Genomic DNA, 22,367 nt, shown 5'->3' with positions numbered 1-22,367 from the left:
ACCATTGAGAAAGTAGAGTTCAGCTGCACCAGAGCTAGCTCTAGTGTACACAAGCTGGTGGCTGCCACCAGGGACTTAAACACCTGCTCTGAGCCAGGTTACACTATTTGGTACCATCTGCAGCTGGCAGCCTCTACTGCTCCCAACGTTGCTCATACCACCAGAGTTGATGAGATGTTAGCATTGGAGGTGGGGGAAAAAAGATCTTGAAAAATATGCAGAGTATAAGCAGGGCCACATGGGCTGTGCTGAGTAGAGTCCACTGCGGGGAAACAGGAGCTACATGATATAACTTGTACCCTTTTTCTTTTGAGTTTTCTTCTTATAAAAAAGAGGTTATGCAGGAGGTCACACTGGAGGATCATGCTGATCCCTTCTGGCCTTAAACTGCATTAAAATCACATGGAAAGAATGCAGCTGGAGGACTATGCCCAGCTAGTATCAATCTGGGGTCAGGCTAGATCTCCTGCAATAAAACCCAACCTGAAGAGGGCGATTTGTATTCAAACCTGAGCAACAGTAACTTCTCTCATCATTCCACCTATAGTCCAAGGGTGTTGTAACTGCATCCAAGTTGTTAGAGTGATCTAGAGACACAGTTAAACTCTGGGTAGAGCTGCCCTGCAGGAGCTTTAACTGTGCCAGAGCCAAAGGGCTGGCAGGTTGTAACTGAGTCTGTCGCTATGAATAGGGCCCTACCAAATTCACAGTCCATTTTGGTCAATTTCACAGTCATAGGATTTTTAAAAACTGTAAATGTCACCTATTTCAATCTGAAATGTCAGTGTTGTAATTGTAGGGGTCCTGACCCAAAAAGGAGTTGGGGGGGGGGTTTGCAAGGTTATTGTAGGGGATGGTTGCAGTACCGCTACTGTTACTTCTGTGCTGCTGCTGGGGCAGAGCTGCCTCCGGAGCTGGGCAGCTGGAGAGCGGCGGCTGCTGGCAGGGAGCCCAGCTCAGAAGGCAGAGTCGCCACCAGAAGCGGCACAGAAATAAAGAGTGGCAATAACATTCCATGCCATCCTTACTTATGTACTGCTACCTGCCAAGCCGGGCCCTCAGTCAGCAGCTGCCACTCCCTGTCTGTCCAGCTCTGAAGGCAGCAGCGCAGACATAAGCATGCCAAGGTATGGTATTGCCACTCACTTCTGCACCGCTGCTGGTGTATTCAGAGCCAGGTACCCAGCCAACAGCCATTGCTCTCTGGCCACCCAGCTCTGAAGGCAGTGCAGAAATAAGGGTGGCAATACGGCAACACCCTAAAATAGCTTTGTGACCCCCTGCAACTCCCTTTTGGGTCAGGACCCCCCCATTTCAGGAATGCTGGTCTCCCCTGTGAAATCTGTACAATAAGGTAAAAGCACAGGCCCCATGAAATCCGGTCTGTGACTTGTTTTTCATGGCTGTGAATTTGGTAGGGCCCTAAATATGAAGCATAGACAGGGTCCATGTGGGTGAGGCTTCAAGGCACTGAGGATGAGCTTGCTCCCTGTAGTTAAGGGGTAGATGGCACTGGTCTATTGCAAAGCATTGACACAACACTGCATGCAATAAAAAACAGCCTTCCCCCTGTTAGTTCAGGATTGTTCATTGTTGACATTTCCTTGAGTTTTAGCACACTTGCTGTGCACATGACAGAGGAGGTGCTTTGTAATGAATCACTCCATGAGCTCATTCACACTTCACTGTTACTTCCAGTCAAAGATCCCTCCACGATCTCTGTAGGTCTTAATTATTAGGAAGATGGGGCAGTCTTGTGGGAAATAGCAGAGCCAAGCGCTGACCCCATAGGTTGTTGCATTGAGCATTGTGCTGAGAGCGTTTAACACCCCCCCCCCCCCGCGCAACCCTCACATATTCTAACTCAAGAAGATCCAGCAAGTGGCAGATTGCAGTCAGTGAATGAGCCTGCCTCCCATGCTTGGAAGAAAGGTCATAATCAGAGAGCCTTTCAGCAGGAACCCTCTTCCTCCCTCACAGATTCATCTTTTCAGCAGCCTCCGTCCTCCAGCTTGTTTCTTCCCGCTTAGTCCCCAACCCTTCTGCTGGATTCTGTCTCTCCCCCACCCTCAGAGTGGTTGGGAGGCCCCAAGATTTTGATTGGAATGGTTTAAACAACTGTGGTTCTAATAAACTAAGATCTTTGGGACAGGGACTACATCTTCCTTTGTGCCTTGGCCAGCACAGACCACTCAGTCAGCATTTAAATACTAACTGAGCTACTAGGAATGAGGCTAGCTTGATGCCAGAGCAACACATTGTTACCCTAAAAGAAAAGGGGTACTTGTGGCACCTTAGAGACTAACCAATTTATTTGAGCATAAGCTTTCGTGAGCTACAGCTCACTTCATCGGATGCATACTGTGGACGGTGTAGAAGATCTTTTTATATACACACAAAGCATGAAAAAAAAATACCTCCTCCCACCCCACTCTCCTGCTGGTAATAGCTTATCTAAAGTGATCACTCTCCTTACAATGTGTGATCACTTTAGATAAGCTATTACCAGCAGGAGAGTGGGGTGGGAGGAGGTATTTTTTTTTCATGCTTTGTGTGTATATAAAAAGATCTTCTACACCGTCCACAGTATGCATCCGATGAAGTGAGCTGTAGCTCACGAAAGCTCATGCTCAAATAAATTGGTTAGTCTCTAAGGTGCCACAAGTACTCCTTTTCTTTTTGCGAATACAGACTAACACGGCTGTTACTCTGAAACATTGTTACCCTGAGAGGATCTAAGGGTGAGATGGGCGTCTCGCCCTGTGTTGAGAGTGCTGCAAAGGCAGCATTCTTAAGGAGCTGCTGCTGAGTCATGGCTGATGAGACTAGCTTGCTTCTTGTGTCACTACCAGCCCTTCTTACCCAGAGGGGTATTCACCAGGACTGGCCTTTGAGGGTGGAAGGAAGAATCTCAGGTGACTAGGAGCTCTTGGGAGATTCCCCACCCCAAACTAATTTACTGGCAGTTAAGTTAAAGAAGTGAATTGGACTGGGACTGAGGAAGGCATAATGAGCAATGCTAACAAAAATTGCGCTGGGGAACAGAGGACAGAAAAAGGGTGGGATGGGGTGCTCCACTCACCACTAGTTTGGCACCTCCTCCTGGCCACTCTGGAGATTAGCTCATCAGGTCAACATCCATTCCCATGGTTGCATGCTGTCCTCCACCTGTCTCTCTGGGTCTGCAGTCTCTCTTACTCCATGAGCTGCTGCAGCCTCTTTGTGACTCAGCCCTGCTGTTAGGTCACCTTATGTGTTATACCCTGAAAGGGGAAATCAAAGTCTTTCCTTCCACTGTCCTAGGCAGTGTTCCCATTCACTGCCTCAGGTGCCACTCCAGTGGCTGGTAGGAGAACCCAGGCCTACCCTCTACTCCAGGGACCCTCAATCCAGCAGTTCTGGGCTTCACTTTTTCAGCCCTTACTACTCCTTTCCTGGGATGCTTCCTACCACTCTTAGCTTCCCTAGGAATACTAACACCAAACCTGCCTCTCTTTTCCCAGGGAGTGATTGTCCTTCCCACTAGCAGCCCCTGTCTAGTGCCAGCTTCCTCGCTTTATAGGCCCCATCTATTCCTGCCCAGCCGAACCTGCTTGCAATCAATTCCCTGCTCCCTGGCTCTTCTTCCTCCAGGTGCAGCCTATGGAGTTAATAGGCCTATGTGGCCACCTTCACCCCCTTTCTATGTGGGATGGACACCCCCTCACAAGGGGACATAGGTCTGTTCTGAGGGCAGCTATCCAGTAGAACATTCCCATTACCCGCAGAAGGCCTCAGGCTTCTTGCCACCAGTGAAATTATGAACACAAACTTCAGTCACTCTCAAATAAGACCATTTTATTTGAACAAACATTAGACATGGTGAACAGTGGACAAAAGCAGCTCTGAGTGCAGCTTCTTTCCTGGGACAAAGCAACCCCATTGTCCGTACAGAGCTATTGAAGGGCAATACCAGCTCTCCACAGCACTCACTCTGCACTGGGGAACCAGGGAAGTCCAGCACTCCCAATGAGCTCCTGTAGGTGCTTTCACCCCTCCTCAGGCTCACGGGGTGTTCTCCTTATCGGCCCCGTCTCCGGGTTTGTTCTTACATTATGGAAATGCACAAAGACCCAACCTGGAAGCTGAACTAGTTACACAGAAGCGCTGTCCTACACAGCTAGGAAAGAAATGCAGTAATATATCTATGGCTGAAAGTGATATTCAACTGACAGTACCCTGCCCATGGTTGTATAATGGCAAAATAACCCAGGACACCTCTCTTCAGTTCTAATTACTGATCTGCGTTCTCCACAGTTTGGCCCTGCATGACTGGATCCAGCTGAACTCAGTAACATTTCAGAAGGGCCACACCCAGTTTGCACAAAAGGGAACAATTGCAGCTATGGTCAGCTTTAATACAGGGATACAGCCAGTGGAGACTACAAGTCTCTACATGCAATGCTCCATCTTACCTGGCTGCACTGCATACTTGGGGCTCTACTCTTAGTGGACTGCACCTCTCTGTTAAAGATGAAGGTAACTGTCATCTGAGTGGCATTTAAACTATGGGTCACATTCTGGCCACCCATGTGGAATGCTGTGGTTTTTATAGTCAGCCTAGACAAGGGTGTGTGTATAAACAACCCCCAAATGTATCCCCTGGTCTGACATTATTTCAGAGAGAGTGTCCAAAGGCATGGTTGACTGTCAGGTGCAGAGCATCCCCTGACTCTCCAAAGCATTGCATGACAGGCCTATGATGTTCTCTACCTTGTAAACTAGATTGAAATGTCTCTGTGGAAATTTTTTTAGAAGTGGAGATAAGCTCAGTAATAGGAAGGGTACGAAATCGCATTGGGAAACTGACCCTGCTCTCAGGATCATAGGGAACAGACTCACAGACAAAGTGGGCTCCTTCGCTGCAAGGGCATGAAGCAGACAGAGTGGGTGTCTTCCTATGGCAGGATCTTTAAGGGTTTCTTTTGTTTCTGACCTCAGTGGATCAAGCTGTAACTCCTGAGAACAGAGAGGAGAGCCCTGGGCCCTCAATTCTCAGCCTGCAGCCTCAAGGTTTGAACAATACAAGGGGAACTCGATTCTCTCCTGTTCTGCCGTACAGCACCTAAACTGATGGTTTTATTTGAACAAGAGGAACTGTCCATCCCGTCCCCCCACTACTTTCTCCTGAATTTTGAAACTGAGGGACAAAAATATTTTAAAAAGCAAGCTCACTAGAGTTTTCATCGTGAGCCAAATCCTACAAGTATGATAGTGGAATAACTTTTCTTCCTTCCCTTTCCCCTTCCCCTCTTTCCTCCCTTCCCTTCTCTTTACCCTTTCCTTCATTCCTCACCTTCCCCCCTCTCCTTCCTTCTCGGCTTCACTCCACATCTCTCTCTTCCTTCTATCACATGCTTTTCCTTCTCTCCCTCAACACCACTGCACTTCCCTGTTGCATTATCAACCCCTCACGGTCACAGCGTTACCTTTTTGCCTGATGTCCAGAGGTGCTAAGGCCCAGCAGTCCCACGCCTCAGCACCTCTCAACATCAGGCACAAAGGTGTCTCACAGTGGGCACCCAAAAGGAGTGATCACTTCTGAGCAGCACAGTCACCCTCTGTACTATGGAGCCCTCTTTAGGCGATGTTTTGCTTCAAGGATGACTGCAGCTTGCAGTGTGCTTTCCCTCAGACAGCCACTGGTCTCTTCCCAGGATATGCCTCATAGGTAAGCCCTTTCCCACATGGTAAGGTATCTTTACAAACCCACGAGCACTGCTCTATCACATCTTGATGACACTCTTCCCCCACCCCCTTTTAGTGATCAGAACTAGAGGGGAAGCATTTAAGTCCTACTTTTTAAAACTGAGCAGCCCCTATCAGACCACACAGTAGTCTCCATTAATTACCCCCTCCCTCTTCCCAACCAAGACTTTAGAACGGCCAGAATAGAGCCAGCTCTCCAGAATCCATCAAAAGGTTTACACCAGAGTTAGATTATGCTGGGACAGGATTTTGGAAGTTTTAGTTGGGTTTCAGAAATGAAACTGGTCATACTGGGCATAGTGAACCTGCTTTTTCTTTAGGACCAAGTCTGAGTATATTAAAGGCTCCCATTGATCTGGGACACCACAGGCATGTCCACCAGATGCTTAAAGCTAGAAGGACCATTTGGTAACCTGGTGCAATGGAAGTCCATTTCATGTCTCCCAGGCCTCTGACCACAACCCAGCAAGTGCCAGGACTCCAAGTCTCAACAGCTCACAGCACTCTCCTCGCAGGAGCCATAGGTGCAGTCACATGGCTCTCCAAGAAGGTGTGGGATCAGCACTGGCATGAGGTGTTTTTGCCAAACCAGCTTCAGACAAAGCAGAAGAACTTCTTCCAACGACACTTGGAGAGGGTTTTGATCCCTTTGGCTGTCATCTTCTTTTCCTGCCGGGCTTTGTGCTCCACTGCACTGACAATGGCTGTGTCAAATACTTCTTTCAGGTTCTTTTGGGTCAGTGCTGAGCACTCCACGTAGGTCTGTGCCCGGATTTTCTCTGCCAGGCCTTCAGCCTGAAGCTTGGGCACAGGCCTCCCACGGTAGCGGTCCAGGTTGATGAGGACATTGACATCATCCCGCAGGTCAGCCTGTGTCCCCACCAGGAGCACTGGCGCCTGGGGGTTGTGAGTCCGTATCTCAGGGATCCATTTCTCAGTAATGTTTTGGAAGGAGCTGGGGTTCACCACACTGAAGCAGACAAGGAAGACATCAGTGTCAGGGTAACAAAGTGATCGGAGGCAATCAAAGTCCTCCTGCAGGAGAAAAATGAGAGAGAAGATCATTGGACTGAACTCCAACAGTGTGATACTGGAGTGACTCCTTCACACGATGAATATGCTAGCAGCATCTCAGAGACAGGGCACAATGTCCCCTTCATGCCACTTCCACGTCATTCTGGAAGGCTGAGTTTCAGGGACAAGAGTCCTTGTCACATTCTGTTTAATTAGTGTCTTTACTGAATGTGTCCCTCTTTCCCAGCTGTACACTACCCTCCCCACAAACCCTGCTAATAGCACCTGTCCCACAGACTAGTCAGAACCAAAACTGCTGGTTCCCTTTTGACTGGTCTCACCTGTCCAGCTGTGTCCCAGAGCTGGATCCGAACCGGGGCTCCATCCACCAGAACCTGCACTGCAACACAGAGAGACAGAGAGGATGAGTACAGACTTGCTGCCTTTGAGACAGACGCACACACACACGCACGTTCCTCTCTCCAGCTCTGTTTTGTGTCCCTGGGGAGCTCTTGGAATGAATGCCCTGACTCAGTGGTAAAGTGACTCTCAGTTTTATTGCATGTGTCCACCCTGTCTGGCTATCTACCCAGTCCTCACTAAAACACCCAAACCCTGTCCTAGCAAGCACTTTGGGAAACCTGCACCAGCTTTTCTGGGGACAGTCTCTTTGGTTGCTTTGACACCTTGAGGGAGTCCTTCCAGGGCATTACTACACAAAGACCTTCGGTAGGACTGGCCTTTTAGTCAAACAGTGTCCTAGCAATAATTTGACAGTCTTCTCCCACATCCCCAAAAGATCAGTTAGGGATACATGGAATCTTGCACTTTAGGGACTGATTCCTAGTTTTTTGCACTCTGTGACTACTTGGGTATGTCTATAGTGCAATTAGATACCCATGGATGGCCGGTGCCAGCTGACTCAGAGCTTGGGCTGGAGGCCTGTTTAATTGTGGTGTAGGCTTTCAGGCTTGGGCTTCAGTCCGAGCTCTCAGACTCTCCCACCCCACAGAGTCCTAGAGTCTGGGCTCCAGCCCGAGCCCGAACATCTACACTGCAATTAAACAGCTCTGCAGCCTGAGTCCCATGAGCCTGAGTTGGCTAGTATAGACATATCCTTAGATCACCCTCCCTGGGGCTGGCCAGGACCCCACCTTCTCATCCAGGGCAAAGATTTGGCATTTCAAGAAAAACCTTCTCAGAGATGCTCTCTTTTAGTATTGCCCCAGCTGTAGAAAGCCAAGAACATAAAACACTGTTTTAAAGCAAAAGTGCTTACAGGAAAAGGAATGTGATGTAGTTCTTCTGGAAGGCCCTTTCATGGCCTATCTGCACTCTGAGGCCTTGCCGCCACTAGAAAACTCCAGCGGCCTCAGATGTTTTTACCACTGTGTTGCCTACACTACACTACAGTTGTCACCATTTCTACCACCAGTGGCGTATTATGTATGCAATTTTTGCACCCACATTATTCCAAAAGTGCAGGAAGCTTTAACATGGTGTCATCAACCTTAGCCGTCTCAGAGTCAGGCCCTGTTTCCTGCCCATGGAAATTCAAAGCAAAGTTGTTAGACCTCTGAGCATTTCAGACTCCACAGAGAATGGCTGGAGGAAAGGGTAGGGGCTGGGAATTGCATTAAAATCTTGACAGCATGTCAAAATAGCACTTGTCTGCTGAAGGAAGGGAGACATCCTGTGCTAAGGTGACAATGGTGAGCACTTGACACCACCTAGCAGTATTTCTGATGTGTCATTGGCTCTGGTGGGATGGGGAGGGGAGCGGGTTTTGTTATTTTAAAGAAGCAAACTGAATCTTGTATTATTCTTCAAGTTCTTAGCTGGTGAGTGAAGTGGCAGAAACAACTGACCTCATTGTCAGTGGGGTCATAAAAGCCCTTGGGGAGAAGAATGATTCTGCTTACTGACAGAAAACTGTGAAAGAGAAAGAGAGAGAGAAGATGAACTGAAATTAAGACACCCACACACAAAGAATGAGGGAGGGAGGCACACAAGGGTGCACTGCCTCTCCTGCCAGCATATGTGAAAGCCATTGCTTCCTTGTGGCTGGAAAACAGTTGAGTGGTATTACCATATCTTAGTCCCAGAGGAGGAAGAGTAACCTGTTCCAGATCTAAAGAACTGCTGGGAATCTGAGCCCCGGTCTATGCTTAAAAGGTAGATCAACCTAGCTACGTAGGTGCCAACTCCATGGGTGCTCCGGGACTGGATCCAAATTAGATCCAGTTTGGATCCAGATCCAGTTCCAAACCCACACTTGCCCAAAGCCTGGTGGAATTTGGGTTTCCCTTTCAGGCCCATTATAAAGATGGGCCTAAACTGTGCAGTTTGGATCCAGAAAGGAACTTCCTTAAAGTTCAGGGGTGTTCTGAGGATGGATTCTGGTTCAAGCCAAATCTGTATTCATAAATGGGAAGGGTGGGAATTCTTCCATTTTCCTATATCCTATAGCTGGCGGGCTCTTCCAGGTAGGCAGAACAGGTGACTACTGAAGTTAGCAGCAATATGGTGAAGGCCTGGTTTTCAAAGGTGATGAGCACCTGCCGTTCCCTTTGAGTTCAATAAGAGCTGTGGATGCTCAGGCCACCAGTGACTGTTCAGCGTGGGACTGACTGTGGGCTGAGAACAGCCATGTCCGTATTGCAGAGAGCAGCAAGATCCCTTGAGCTAGTGCTGCCTCCTCCTTTCTGGATCATTCCTTAGCGATGGGCCCCTTCAGAAGATGCTGATACAGAAAAACTATAACACATAATTGTTGTGAATGATGGCAACCCCCTGTCCCTCTCCCCAACGCTGAACATGGTAGCGTTGAGGGAGCAGAATGAGAACGGACAATTACCCGGGTGGCATTTCTTCAGAGACCCAAGAGAATGATGGCACCTCAGACCATTTTCTAAAATTCCCCTGCACCCTGGAACAGCAGAATGTTGGTTGGTTCTTTCCAGTAGTTCTCTGGGGGAAGCCAGTAGGGCCCAGTGCAGACCAGCAGGTCTCCCATACCTCTTCACAACTGTGACTGAACTAGAGGGGCATCTGAACAAAAAAGCAACAACTCAGGGCAGAGCAGCCCTCAGCCTTGGAGGTATGTGAAACCCAGATCTGGATCCCAGCTGAGCCTTTAGTTTTGAGCTGACCTGCAAAGGAATCGCAATTGGCCTGGTGCCCTTTTGTGTTTCTTTACAATGGATAAAGGAGACCTGAAATGTTTTTTAAAGGTTTTGTTTCTGCTTGTTTTCTATGTTAGAAGTTAATAGTTTTTGAAGCTCAGCCATTGAGAGGGGAATGGATTTTTAGTCAGACTCTTTAAACTCTTCATTTTTTCATTATTCACTGCCAATGCTAACGAGCATTTTGGAGAGAGGACGTCATACTAAAGAAGAGAACATCCCTTCCACCATCAGTTAAGGGTCTCGAGAACTAACAGTACACATTTCTGGTATTTCTAAAGGCAAAAAGAAGCAGAATTATTCTTTTTTTTTTTTTTAAAAAAAACCCTTTCAGCCCATATTTAGTCATTATAAAGTAGCAAAAAAGGCACAAGCCCAATTTTAAAAAAGAAATCTTTTGCAGGTTACCATTAAACATGTCTGAGCCCTGTCTCCACTAAGGCTTGCACCACTGATGAAAAAGCAAGCAATATAGACAAAGGGGTAAGATTTTCCGAAGTGCCTAAGGGTATGTCTACATGAGGGAGACTATACTGGCATAGCCCCATAGTATAGACACAGCCTACAGTGGAAGAGGGTTTTACACTGGTGTACCAACACCACCTCCCCAAACAATGGCAGCTTTATCCAAGGAAGCATTCTTCCATCTACAGTGGGGGTTGGGTTGGCATAGCTACATCAGTCCGAGGTGTGGATTTTTGCACACTCTCACCAATGTAGCTATGTTGACCTACCTTTGAATGTACACCAGGCCAAAGTGACTTAGGAGCCCCAATATCAAAAGCGAACTAGTTACTCAGGAGCCTAAGCCTTATTCAGAGTCACTGGGAGTTAGGCTCCTTAATGCCATAGTCCCTTTTGAAAATGGGATTTAGGCACTTTTGAAAATGTTACCCAAGACCTATTAGAAAAGGAAGGAAACTTTCTTAACCCCATAACACAGACACAGGCTGGGCTTGTAGCTGGAGAGCTGAATGTGTGACGCTACAGCATTAGTTAAAGGTTTCAGAGTAACAGCCGTGTTAGTCTGTATTCACAAAAAGAAAAGGAGTACTAGTGGCACCTTAGAGACTAACCAATTTATTTGAGCATAAGCTTTCGTGAGCTACAGCTCGCTTCATCGAATGCATCCGATGAAGCAAGCTGTAGCTCACGAAAGCTTATGCTCAAATAAATTGGTTAGTCTCTAAGGTGCCACTAATACTCCTTTTCTTTTACCATTAGTTAAAGTGACTGCTCAAAGTCCAGGAGAAGGCAAGAGTTAGTGGGGTGTTAACGTATCACCAGAATGTTATTTACTCTCCTGTCCCTTCAGGAGCCATGAAGGGATCAGCAGAGCTATCTCCAGACAGCAAACACCCATATCTTTTAATATGCAAAGCAAACTTTTAGCAGACAGTGTTTACTTATGTGCTCTTTAATTATGCCGTTTTTTCATTGGGGGTAAACCCCAGGTTCCAGTCTCCCTTTCCCCAGAGCAAGGGCAAGAAATCAGAGGAGACTGATTTCCACACAGCTGTCTCTTGCCCTGTATCTCTGCCCTAACCAGCTACACAACCAGAGCAATAAAATTCCAAAGCTTTACCCACAGATGTCTCCCTCTCCCTATCTCTGTCATCACAACAGGAACAGAACCGGGCCATGAATTTCCAAGCGTTTTCACACAGCTGTCTTTCCCCCAGTATTTTAATCTTAAATAGGTACATAACCAGAGCAGTAAACCCCTTAGGAACCCATACGGTCACCTGTCTCCCTGCATCCCAATCCTAACCAGTGACATAAGAACACCAGTGAAAGTATATCTACACCAGTGGTGTACACAGTGGGGATACACAGAGGTCTTCCAGGGCGGTACATTAGCTCATCTAGATATTTGCCTAGTTTTACAACAAGCTACATAAAAAGCACTAGCGAAGTCAGTACAAACTAAAATTTCACATAGATGATTTGTTTATACTACTCTATATACTATACACTGAAATGTAAGTACAATATTTATATTCCAGTTGATTTATAATTATATGGTAGAAAGTGAGCAATTTTTCAGTAATAGTATGCTGTGACACTTTTGTATTTTTATGTCTGATTTTGTAAGCAAGTAGTTTTTAAGTCAGGTGAAACTTGGGGTATGCCAGACAAATGAGACTCAAAGGGGTACTGTAGTCTAGAAAGGTTGAGAGCCACTGATCTACACAGCAAGTCTCAGAGATCAAGTGTACAGACTCAGGTTTGCAGGTTTCATGCTACCATGCTAAAAACAGCTGTGTAGACATTCGTCCTAGAAAGATTCTGAATCCCACCCCCACTCTGTAGGCTTCAGAGCCCTGTTGCGACATCTACCCAGCTGGGGCAGCTGATTTTAACACACTGAGACTCTCTGCTGTGGGCTGTGTAGTCATACTCTGCGAGCACCACACAGCTGTCCCTTTCCCTGGATCTCTATCCTGACCAGGGTTACAATCTTTGGGGCACAGTCTTGTCTAATTATATGTCCATGAAGCCCTCAGATACTACAGTGATGAGAGTCAGTATAAAACCTTACGATAGAAAGATCAAGGATGAAATCCTGACCCTACTGAAGTCAATGGGAGTTTTGCCACTGACTTCAGAGAGGTCAGGATTTCACCCAGAGTTGAGCACAGTTATGGGTAATATGTAATACATTCATCAATAATAACCCCCCTGAGAGTTCCATACAGCTCTACCTCCCACCCCTTGTTCATAAGGAGAGATGCAGGCAAGGCAATGAACCCCTAGATAAGTCTCTTGGCAATGTCTCAGGCCTGAAGGAACAGACTCAAGCAGAATAAACTTCCTTTCTACAGTTTTGCACAGGCTCAAGCCAAGAACGAGAGTTGCCTCCCTCATTGCGTGTGAGAGGCAAAACTGGTTTCCCTTTACAGCCTCCTGTGCAAAGCTTATGCTCAAGCCTTGTCTACACCAGGGAAGCTTTAAAAAAAAATGTCTGTTTGGGTTCAGCTCCTGCAATGGTTAACTGTGGGAACTGATGGCTGCTGCTGAGGTTTTAAGCACTAAAAAAGGGACCTCAGAAGGTCATCTAGTCTAACCCCCTGCTCAAAGCAGGACCAATCCCCAGTTTTTGCCCTAGATCCCTAAATGGCCCCCTCAAGGATTGAACTCACAACCCTGGATTTAGCAGGCCAATGCTCAAACCACTGAGCTATCCCTCCCCCCTTTGACTTTATTGGGTTTCCAACAGGGATAGATGACGTGGTGCTTAAAATGTTGATGGTAGCTGGTAGCCCCTCTATACTAGGACTGGTTTCAGAGTAACAGCCGTGTTAGTCTGTATTCGCAAAAAGAAAAGGAGTCCTTGTGGCACCTTAGAGACTAACCAATTTATTTGAGCATGAGCTTTCGTGAGCTACAGCTCACTTCATCAGATGCATACCGTGGAAACTGCAGCAGACTTTATATATACACAGAGAATATGAAACAATACCTCCTCCCACCCCACTGTCCTGCTGGTAATAGCTTATCTAAAGTGAGCATCAGGTTAGGCCATTTCCAGCACAAATCCAGGTTTTCTCACCCTCCACCCCCCCACACAAATTCACTCTCCTGCTGGTGATAGCCCATCCAAAGTGACAACTCTCACCGTTGCTACCACTGGAGTGGTAGAACTGCACCCTTTGGAAAGATGTGTCTGAAAAACCCTAGTGTTGACAAGGCCATTGTAACAGTGAAAAAAAGGAAGAAAGTCAACCCCAGAAGGCAATAGCATGCTGGTGTCAGGCAGGATTCCCCAACAGGCACTTAAATTCCATTCCCCCTTACCTGAGAATGTGTCCAGGGCAGTGGGTTGGTACTCATCAGGGTATCCATTTGTTGTGTAGCTAATGATCAGGCTGGTCTTGCCCACAGCCCCGTCACCTACTAGGACACATTTGATGCCCAGCTGTGGGCCACTGCCCCTTGGGGTGCTGTTTCTTCGCAGGGCAGGTGAATAATCCAGCAGCTCCTGGGGGGGCATATCTTGAACAGGAAAAAGGGGAGCAGCTCTGCTCCCCCTTCTAAAAATGTTTGGTGAATGTGAGGGGCAAGCTGCAAAACTCTGTTTAAAACAAAAGCAAAACCAGCAAAAACCTAAAAAAGCCCCCGGCAGCCTCAGGAAACTGTCAGTGGGTAAAGCAAGGCAGGAAATGAGTGTGGCTCAGCCACGATAGCCTAGATGGAAGCTTCTTTGCCTCTGGAACTACATCCCTTGGAGTGTCTTGGAGCTGGCAAGGCAGCGGCTGCAGTGAGCTCTGTGCACTGGCCTGTGGGTCCCACCTTCTCTCCCTCTCACTAAGCTACTATTGCTTAACTTAGTTCTACACCTGTAGTGGTTTAAAAAAAGCCTGATTTGCATAGTCCAACCTCCTGTCCTGTCCTTGTAACCTGACTCTGCTTCATGGGCGTCTGAATCCACCAGCCTCTCTGCTTGCTCTCTACATTTTCTTCTCTTTCACTTACAGTTTCAGTGACTTTAGTGTTGGTGAAAGGTGGTGGCCCGACAGCCCTGCAGGGTGAAGTCCTCTATGCTCAGAACAGGTACAGCAAAAGCAGTGGCAATGCAAGTTTTTCACATTGCCTTCCCCAGGTGCCTTTACCCTGTTCTGAAGGAGAATGAGAGGGGATTTCAGCCTATAGCCCCAGAATCTTTCCTTCTGCTCAAACAAGGATGCCTATTAGTACAAAATGCAGTGGGGCTTTGTGATGTGGACACCTGTTCATTGGGAAATAAATGGAGACCAACAAATGCATATTAGGGCTTGTCTACACGTACAGCGCTGCAGAGGCGCAGCTGCACCACTGTAGCACTTTAGTGAAGACGCTCCTATGCCAACGAGAGAGCTTCTCCCGTTGGTGTAGTTAATCCACCTCCATGAGAGGCGGTAACTACGTCAACGGGAGAAACTCTCCCATTGACATTGTGCTGTCTACAAGGGGGGTTAGGTCGGTATAAGTGCGTCATCCCCCTGAGTGACGTAGTTCTATCGACATAAGTTTATAGTATAGACCTGGCCTGACAAAGGCCGCTGAAAAGCCATCAAATGGCACAGACTTTCAGTCACTACCAATCTGAGCTGGATTCCAGCCAGCATCCTCCAGGTGAAAGGCTCTGTTATGCATTATCAATTCCCTAATCATTATTATTATTATTATTGGTGCTTATTATTAATTATGTGCATTACTGTAGCTCCGAGGAGTCCCAGTCGTGGACCAGGATCCCATTGACCTAGGTGCTGCACAAACAGAACAAAAAGAAGGTCCCTGCTCATCCCTCAAAACTATTTTTTCTTCAGAAGAAAGAGTGATAATGCACTTCGAAGCCCAATGCCAGTGGGCAGTGGCCCCAGCAGGGAGAGTCTGTGATTGTTGAAAAAGATTCCCACAGATGTACAGGAGCTGCAACCTTGGACAATATTGCATGGCAACAGAAAACAAATGAAAGACAGAGAGCATGACACATGTCTTATTGGGTAACTTTCTGTGCTTGGAACCAACTGAGTCCAGCTTGTATAACACAGGTGAAACCGTTGCTACGTTCTGGCAAAAGCAGGGAAACATTTTCATAGCTCTCTGGATGTGCATGGGGCTTTCCAATCTGGTCTCCCATTTGTGCATTTTTTATTCCTTTCCAGTGGTGCTCACAATGTGCTAAGCACTTTATAAATAGAGAAGAAGACACAATCCCTACTTTGAAGAGCTCCCAATCTAAAAAAAGACAACTAAACAAACAGACAGAGGGGAGGAGACTCAGCGGCAAAAGTAGCACTTCCACTGTTATAACACAGTAGAGAGGAACAAATTATAGAATGGTGGGAAATTTTGAGGGGAAAAGGCCAATGCAGACAAAGATTGCACCATCAACCTTGGATATGGGGTTAAGTCCTGATGTGGGAGTTGAATCCACAGCCTGCTAGGCTAGAAGTCTGAGTGCTACCAGCTAAGACCTGGCCCACCTACAATTTAAATCAACCAAGTGACATCATTCTTGTCTACAAAAAATTTCACCCCAGGCCGATGCAGTGTAGTTAGGTTGACTTAACTCTCACTGTATACGCAGCTAGGTGAACAGAAGAATTCTTCTGTCAACTTAACTACCACTGCTTGAAGGGATGGATTCACTACAGTGATGGAAAAATCCATAGGCATTGCCAGGTTTGGAAAGTACCCAAAAGCCTTTGATCCCAGGAGCAACATTGGGCAGTGTGGCCATCTCTACCCTCACATTTTTCTTAAAATCTCCCACCATTGCATTCTCACCAGCACAACTCTGTTCATTGCAACGATAGCTAGTATAGTTAAGTTGCTGCCAGTGTTTTAATCACTGTGTTGTCCAGACCTGCTCTGAGCCGGGTTAGATGATATGGTGATTAAAATGGCAGTGGTTGGTCTACATTATAGTCCCTGTATTTGTTGTGCTGATGGGAGATTTTAAGAGAAGGTTTGTCCAAACACAGGCTATGGGTCAGCTACTTCAGGAGCCCCAGAATGCATCGGTACAGTCAACACTGTAAGGTGTGCTGTTTGTGTTCCTCCTACTGCTGCTTTGAGAAACGGTACTGCTGTGTACATGCACCAAGCCATAGCAAGGAAAGGCAATGCAACAAATTGTTTCATGTGCTCAGAGTCCCTGCAGTGGTTTCTTAGCACACATTTGAAATATGAGATAACACTATGGGAGCTGTTGTGCTCTGAAAGATTTGGTGCTGCTTCCCAGAAAAAAGAAAAGGAGTACTTGTGGTGCCTTAGAGGTGCCACAAGTACTCCTTTTCTTTTTGCGAATACAGACTAACACGGCTGTTACTCTGAAGCTTCCCAGAAAGAGGAAGAAGTTGAATGCAAATCAGAGGGAGTGTGAATTTCCCACAGTTAGCAAAAGTGACAACAGCAGCAGAAGGAGGAGATGAAAAGGACCTGGCAGACTTTGTTTCCCATTTGTTGTTTACCCATGGGTGGGTCTCCTATAAGATGAATTGTCTCACTGGGAGTACAGAAAATCCCCTCTCCTAAAATCTTATATTTCTCTGTGGGTCAACACTTCTCTTCTTTGTAGACAGATTTCTGACAACAGTCGACTGATGAGGCACTCACCTCCATGGGGTGAGATGCCCTGATTCTCCTGTTTAAATTATTTTTAAACTACCTTTACCAAGCAATTAATTTGTGGGAAAGAAACTGGGCAGCTCCCACAGGTTTCTTCCTCATGTCTTATCTGGCTCTGAACATATAGGTACAGCTCTGCCCGGATGGAGAGAGGATTCATACAATAGCACTCACCTGTCCTGAATTAAGAGTTTGTTTTGGTAATGAAAGTACATCCCAGTTCACAAGAGATACTGGATTGATAGCCATGGAGACGTATGTGCTCTTTCAATGCAACAGGTATGCCATGGCAGCTGCAGTGCAAGCTGTCTCTTTAACAAAAAGAGCGGGAGTACTTGTGGCACCTTAGAGACTAACAAATTTGTTAGTCTCTAAGGTGCCACAAGTACTCCTGTTCTTTTTTCAGAGACAGACTAACATGGCTGCTACTCTGAAACCTGTCTCTTTAACATGCTTCATTCCTAGCCTGCAAAGATAATCTCTCTGGGTTGGGGGGGGGGAGGTGAGGGGTCGGGAGTGACTTGGTCACAGGGCTATTCCTGGCCTCTCTCCTGAGAATGCTTATTAGTACCAACTGCAATGTTTTTTTTTGTGATGCAGACACCTGCCCATTAGGAACTTAACTGAGATGACCAAACACATTTCATACAGACTACACAGACTTCATATAATAACAGCATCAGTCATTACTAGCCTGGGCTGGAAGACTAACTGCAGCTTCAGATTAACACAAAATTGTTGCATTAAACTAAGTACAGGTTTACAATGAACTTTCGACTTACACATTTGAGTAGTGAATAGTTCTGAAGGGTGCCAAGCAAACTGATATATAGAGGCATATAATCTTATTATTAACAAAAACAGATGATTAATTAGGAGAAAAACACTGGTTTTAGCCTCAGATTCTAATTATTGTAGCCAGCTTTACAGGTGGAGCAGTCTATCTAAGGACAAAATCTAAGCCTAAGGACAAAGGGGCATCATTACAATATTGGGAATCTGTCATGCCAAGGTCCTATATGTGTTGACCCCTTAGGATATGTCTATATGGCAGCTGGAAGTGTGCTTCCTAGCCTGGGGAAGACAAACATGCACTAGCTCTGCTCCAGCTAGCATGCTGAAAATAGCAGTGTACCGACGCAAGAAATTAGGTGGGCTTGCACTCATGTGGCTAGCCCAGGGATTGGCAACCTTTGACACGCGGCCCGCCAGGGTAAGCCCCTGGTTTGTTTACCTGCTGTGTCTGCAGGTTTGGCCGATCGTGGCTCCCACTGGCCACAGTTCACCGTTCCAGACCAATGGGGGCTGCAGGAAGCGGCATGGGCTGAGGGATGTGCTGGCCGTGGCTTCTCACAGCCCCCATTGGCCTGGAACGGCGAACTGCGGTCAGTGGGAGCCATGATCAGCCGAACCTGCGGATGCGGCGAGTAAACAAACTAGCCCAGGCTGCCGGGGGCTTACTTTGGCGGGCCACGTGCAACAGGCGCACTGCAGTTTTTAACACTGTCTTGAGCAGAGCTAATTAGGGTTGCCAAGTATCTGATTGCCCAAACACCCTTGCCCCGCCCCATTCCCCAAGGCTACGCCCCTGCCCTGCCTCTGGGTATGGCCTCTGGGCTGGGGAGTGAGGCCAAGGGGTTCAGCGTGTGGGAAGGGGCTCTGGGCTGAGCCTAGGGTAGGGAGTTAGGGTGCAGGAGGGGGTGCAGGCTCTGGGCTGGAGCCAAGGGGTTTGGAGTGCAGGAGGGGGCTCTGGGGTGGGGCAGGAGGTTGGGGTGCAGGAGGAAGTGAGGGGTGCAGGCTCCGGCCGGGCAGTGCTTACCTTGGGCAACTCCCAGAAGCGACCACCATGTCTGCTCCTAGGCTCAGGGGTGGCCAGGCAGCTCTGTGCCCTGCCCCTGCCTACAGGCGCCACCCCCGCAAGTCCCATTGGCTGTGACTCCCAGCCAATGGGAGCTGCGGAGTAGGCGCTTGGGGTAAGGGCTGTGTGCAGAGACCTCTTGGCTGCCCCTTTGCCTAGGAGCCAGAGGGACGTGCTAGTCACTTCTGGGAGCTGCGCGGAGCCAGGGCAGGTAGAGAGTCTGCCTCAGTCCTGCTGTGCCACTGGACTTTTAGTGGCCTATTAAAATCTTCCAGATTGTTTTCAGTAGCCTCCGGGAGATTGAGACTGATTCCGGGAGACTCTTGGCTAATGCACATCTATCTATCCAGGCTGGCAGACATGTTCCCAGTCCCAGCTGAAATGACATGGAGACATACCTACAAATACTCCTGTTCACTCTCACATCTTAGCTTTTTGTAAATTGATTGAACTATTCAAACTGCACTAGAAAGAGCCCACATATATCTATGAAGTGGAGCCTAGATTTAAAAATACCTGGGTTTCTTCCTTCTGGAGTGAGAGAGAAATTCATAAAAACCACTGGCAGCAAGTGTTATTGGCTACTGAGTAAACTTTACGTTCACTTTTGTCTAGTCACATTCAATCAGATTAGTTGTAACTGCAAGTACACACGAGGTGCACTGTGGTCACATATGTGCAACTCTCTGAGGAAGTATAAAGTTGCAACTACAGGTGATATATTCTGGTACAGGGAAAATGAGGAACATAAAGATGATGAAAGCAAAGAGGAAGCTATCTGACACTAGGGCAGAACAGCTGGAGATGCAGGTTAGGAGAGATGCAGAGGTGGTGAGACAGATGTTAGGGTAAATGAGACCTGGTGAAACTGAGACCTGCTAGAGGAGCTGAGACACACACACATCTTCCTCACCAGTCACCTTCATAATCACTATATTAACGAGAGAGACAGCGAATGCTGATTCATCATGCATCATGTCAGGCACCTCATTGCACATCCCCCTGGACTCTGGAAAGATGTCTTACCATTTCCATAGACAAAAAGGTGAAGAGAAGATCCTGGGTTTGATCCTCCATTGCCATGTGCCTTGTATAGTCACTTACATCTACAAATAGTGATTGCAAAGTGGATGTAAAATGCAACCGTTCTTTTTTGCCAGCATTTTATACCCACTTTGCACAGGCATGAACAATTATATAAGGTGCAAATCAAGGGTGAATCAGATCCTCTTTGTGTACAAACTGTATACCACAAGTGGATTTAAATTGAGGTCCCCAAATTTTGTGACAGATAGGGCCCCACTGGCAACCTACAAAGAGCCAGAAAGCCACAAATAAATTATCTGGTTCTGTATATTCTTAAATTAAGAAGGAAGACAAACCTAATATTTGCTTGTACTTATGTTTTCCTTGATCAATTAATAGGAATTGCTTATTTTTTGAACTCACTAGCAATAAAAACATTTAAAGCCCCTGTGTATTACATTTAGTACTTGGACTAATGGGGATGTCTGATTTTTAACAGACTTTCACAGAACACAGTCATGGAGCATACAGAGAAAGTACTAGCACATAGTTCTCCCAGTCCCAGGATCAATGACCCTCTCTATTCTTTCCTGGAATTAAAAGCGATGACATAGAAAAATGCACAGATGTTGCTTGGCTGTCATCCTAGCTTCATACAGAGGCAATTAATAAATAAATAAAATAAAAATCCTGCATTAATTTTAATATTAAATCAGAATAAATGAGAATGAAATACAAATAAAGTTATCTCCCAAAATGCTTTCTTAAAGGCCCCTCCAAAATAAGCATAGATATTAGTCCTAGTCTCTTTTTTTTTTCAAGTCAACGATTGTAGGTCAAATTTATCCCTTATGAAACTTGCACCAGAAATGAGTATGGTCTTGTGAATGCATATGATGAAGTGAGCTGTAACTCACGAAAGCTTATGCTCAAATACATTTGTTAGTCTCTAAGGTGCCACAAGTCCTCCTTTTCTTTTTGTGGACACAGACTAACAGGGCTGCTACTCTGAAACCTGCCTGTGAAGATGTCTCATTGTTTAGGTGCATGTTGCCACCTGCTGGAGAAAGCTTATGTTTCTGTTTTTCTTTTCTTTTCTTTTGTTTTTTGGCAAAGCCCTGCAAAAATGAGTCACCTTATTGTCCGTGAACTCCTAGACACCTAAAAGAACTGAAAAATGCATTGCATGTTTTTACCCACTTAAAAACAACTCCTGTCTGTAAACCCTGAGTTCATGAATTTAGCACTACAATGTAATTATTTAAAACGTTTGTACGTAAATTGAATGAGCATTGAAGGAGAAATAACAGATGGGTAAACAGATGTTTAGTTCAGAATCTGGATTAGGTTTAGGCTGAAGTTTCATTTCAAATACATGCTAAAGTCTGGCTTCCAATTTAACAGCACTGAAATCAGACAAACAGATCTCATGAGATTTCAGCCCAAAATGACCATAATCTCACAAATTCAGCTGTTGTCAGCCAAACGAAAATAAGAAAATAGGCCTCTTCCAGTTTGGGTCTGATCAAGAACCAAACACCATAAATAGGGATTTGGATCTAGGCACTGAAATCCAAACACCCCACAATGATGAAACCTGATGGGGTTTGCTATGAGGTTCAAGTTCGGGCCCATCTCTAAGTTACTATCATAACATATTGTAGAAGATGGTTGGTATTTTTAAACTCAGCTTTTAATGCTAAAATTAAGTGAAGGGTCCAGAAGGGAGGAAAACATCTAAAATAATGGGTTGTATTAATCCAGTTGGACTGCAGTTTACTATCAGAACAGAATGGCATTAGAAAAGGTTCAGAAAAGGGCAACTAAAATCATTAGGGGGTTGGAACGGGTCCCACATGAGGAGAGATTAAAGAGGCTAGGACTTTTCAGCTTGGAAAAGAGGAGACTAAGGGGGGATATGATAGAGGTACATAAAATCATGAGTGGTGTGGAGAAAGTGAATAAGGAAAAGTTATTTACTTGTTCCCATAATATAAGAACTAGGGGCCACCAAATGAAATTAATGGGTAGCAGGTTTAAAACAAACAAAAGGAAGTTCTTCTTCACTCAGCACACAGTCAACCTGTGGAACTCCTTGCCTGAGGAGGTTGTGAAGGCTAGGACTAAAACAGGGTTTAAAAGAGAACTGGATAAAGTCATGGAGGTTAAGTCCACTAAAGGCTATTAGCCAGGATGGGTAAGGAATGGTGTCCCTAGCCTCTGTTTGTCAGAGGGTGGAGATGGATGGCAGGAGATGGATGGCACTTGATCATTACCTGTTAGGTTCACTCCCTCTGGGGCACCTGGCATTGGCCACTGTCGGTAGACAGGATACTGGGCTGGACGGACCTTTGGTCTGACCCAGTATGGCCATTGTTATGTTCTGATGTTAACTGGAAGAGGTCTGTGTAAGCTGGAAA

General features: G+C 46.4%; 1 protein-coding gene across 1 annotated transcript; it reads right to left on the bottom strand.

Moving 5' to 3' along the window:
• Positions 1–6,342: 6,342 nt before the first annotated feature.
• On the bottom strand, positions 6,343–13,941 carry RHOV (ras homolog family member V). Its single transcript, XM_077820271.1, has 3 exons — positions 13,746–13,941; positions 7,104–7,162; positions 6,343–6,783 (listed from the first exon to the last, which is right to left on the bottom strand). The coding sequence occupies exons 1-3, from the start codon at positions 13,939–13,941 to the stop codon at positions 6,343–6,345; spliced, it is 696 nt and encodes a 231-aa protein (XP_077676397.1).
• Positions 13,942–22,367: the final 8,426 nt, after the last annotated feature.

This window comes from Eretmochelys imbricata, chromosome 6 (assembly GCF_965152235.1).
Source record: "Eretmochelys imbricata isolate rEreImb1 chromosome 6, rEreImb1.hap1, whole genome shotgun sequence".
Lineage (NCBI taxonomy): Eukaryota > Metazoa > Chordata > Testudines > Cheloniidae > Eretmochelys > Eretmochelys imbricata.
The sequence above is the reverse complement of the archived record's forward strand: the minus strand, read 5'-3'. Positions and strand labels throughout refer to the sequence as shown.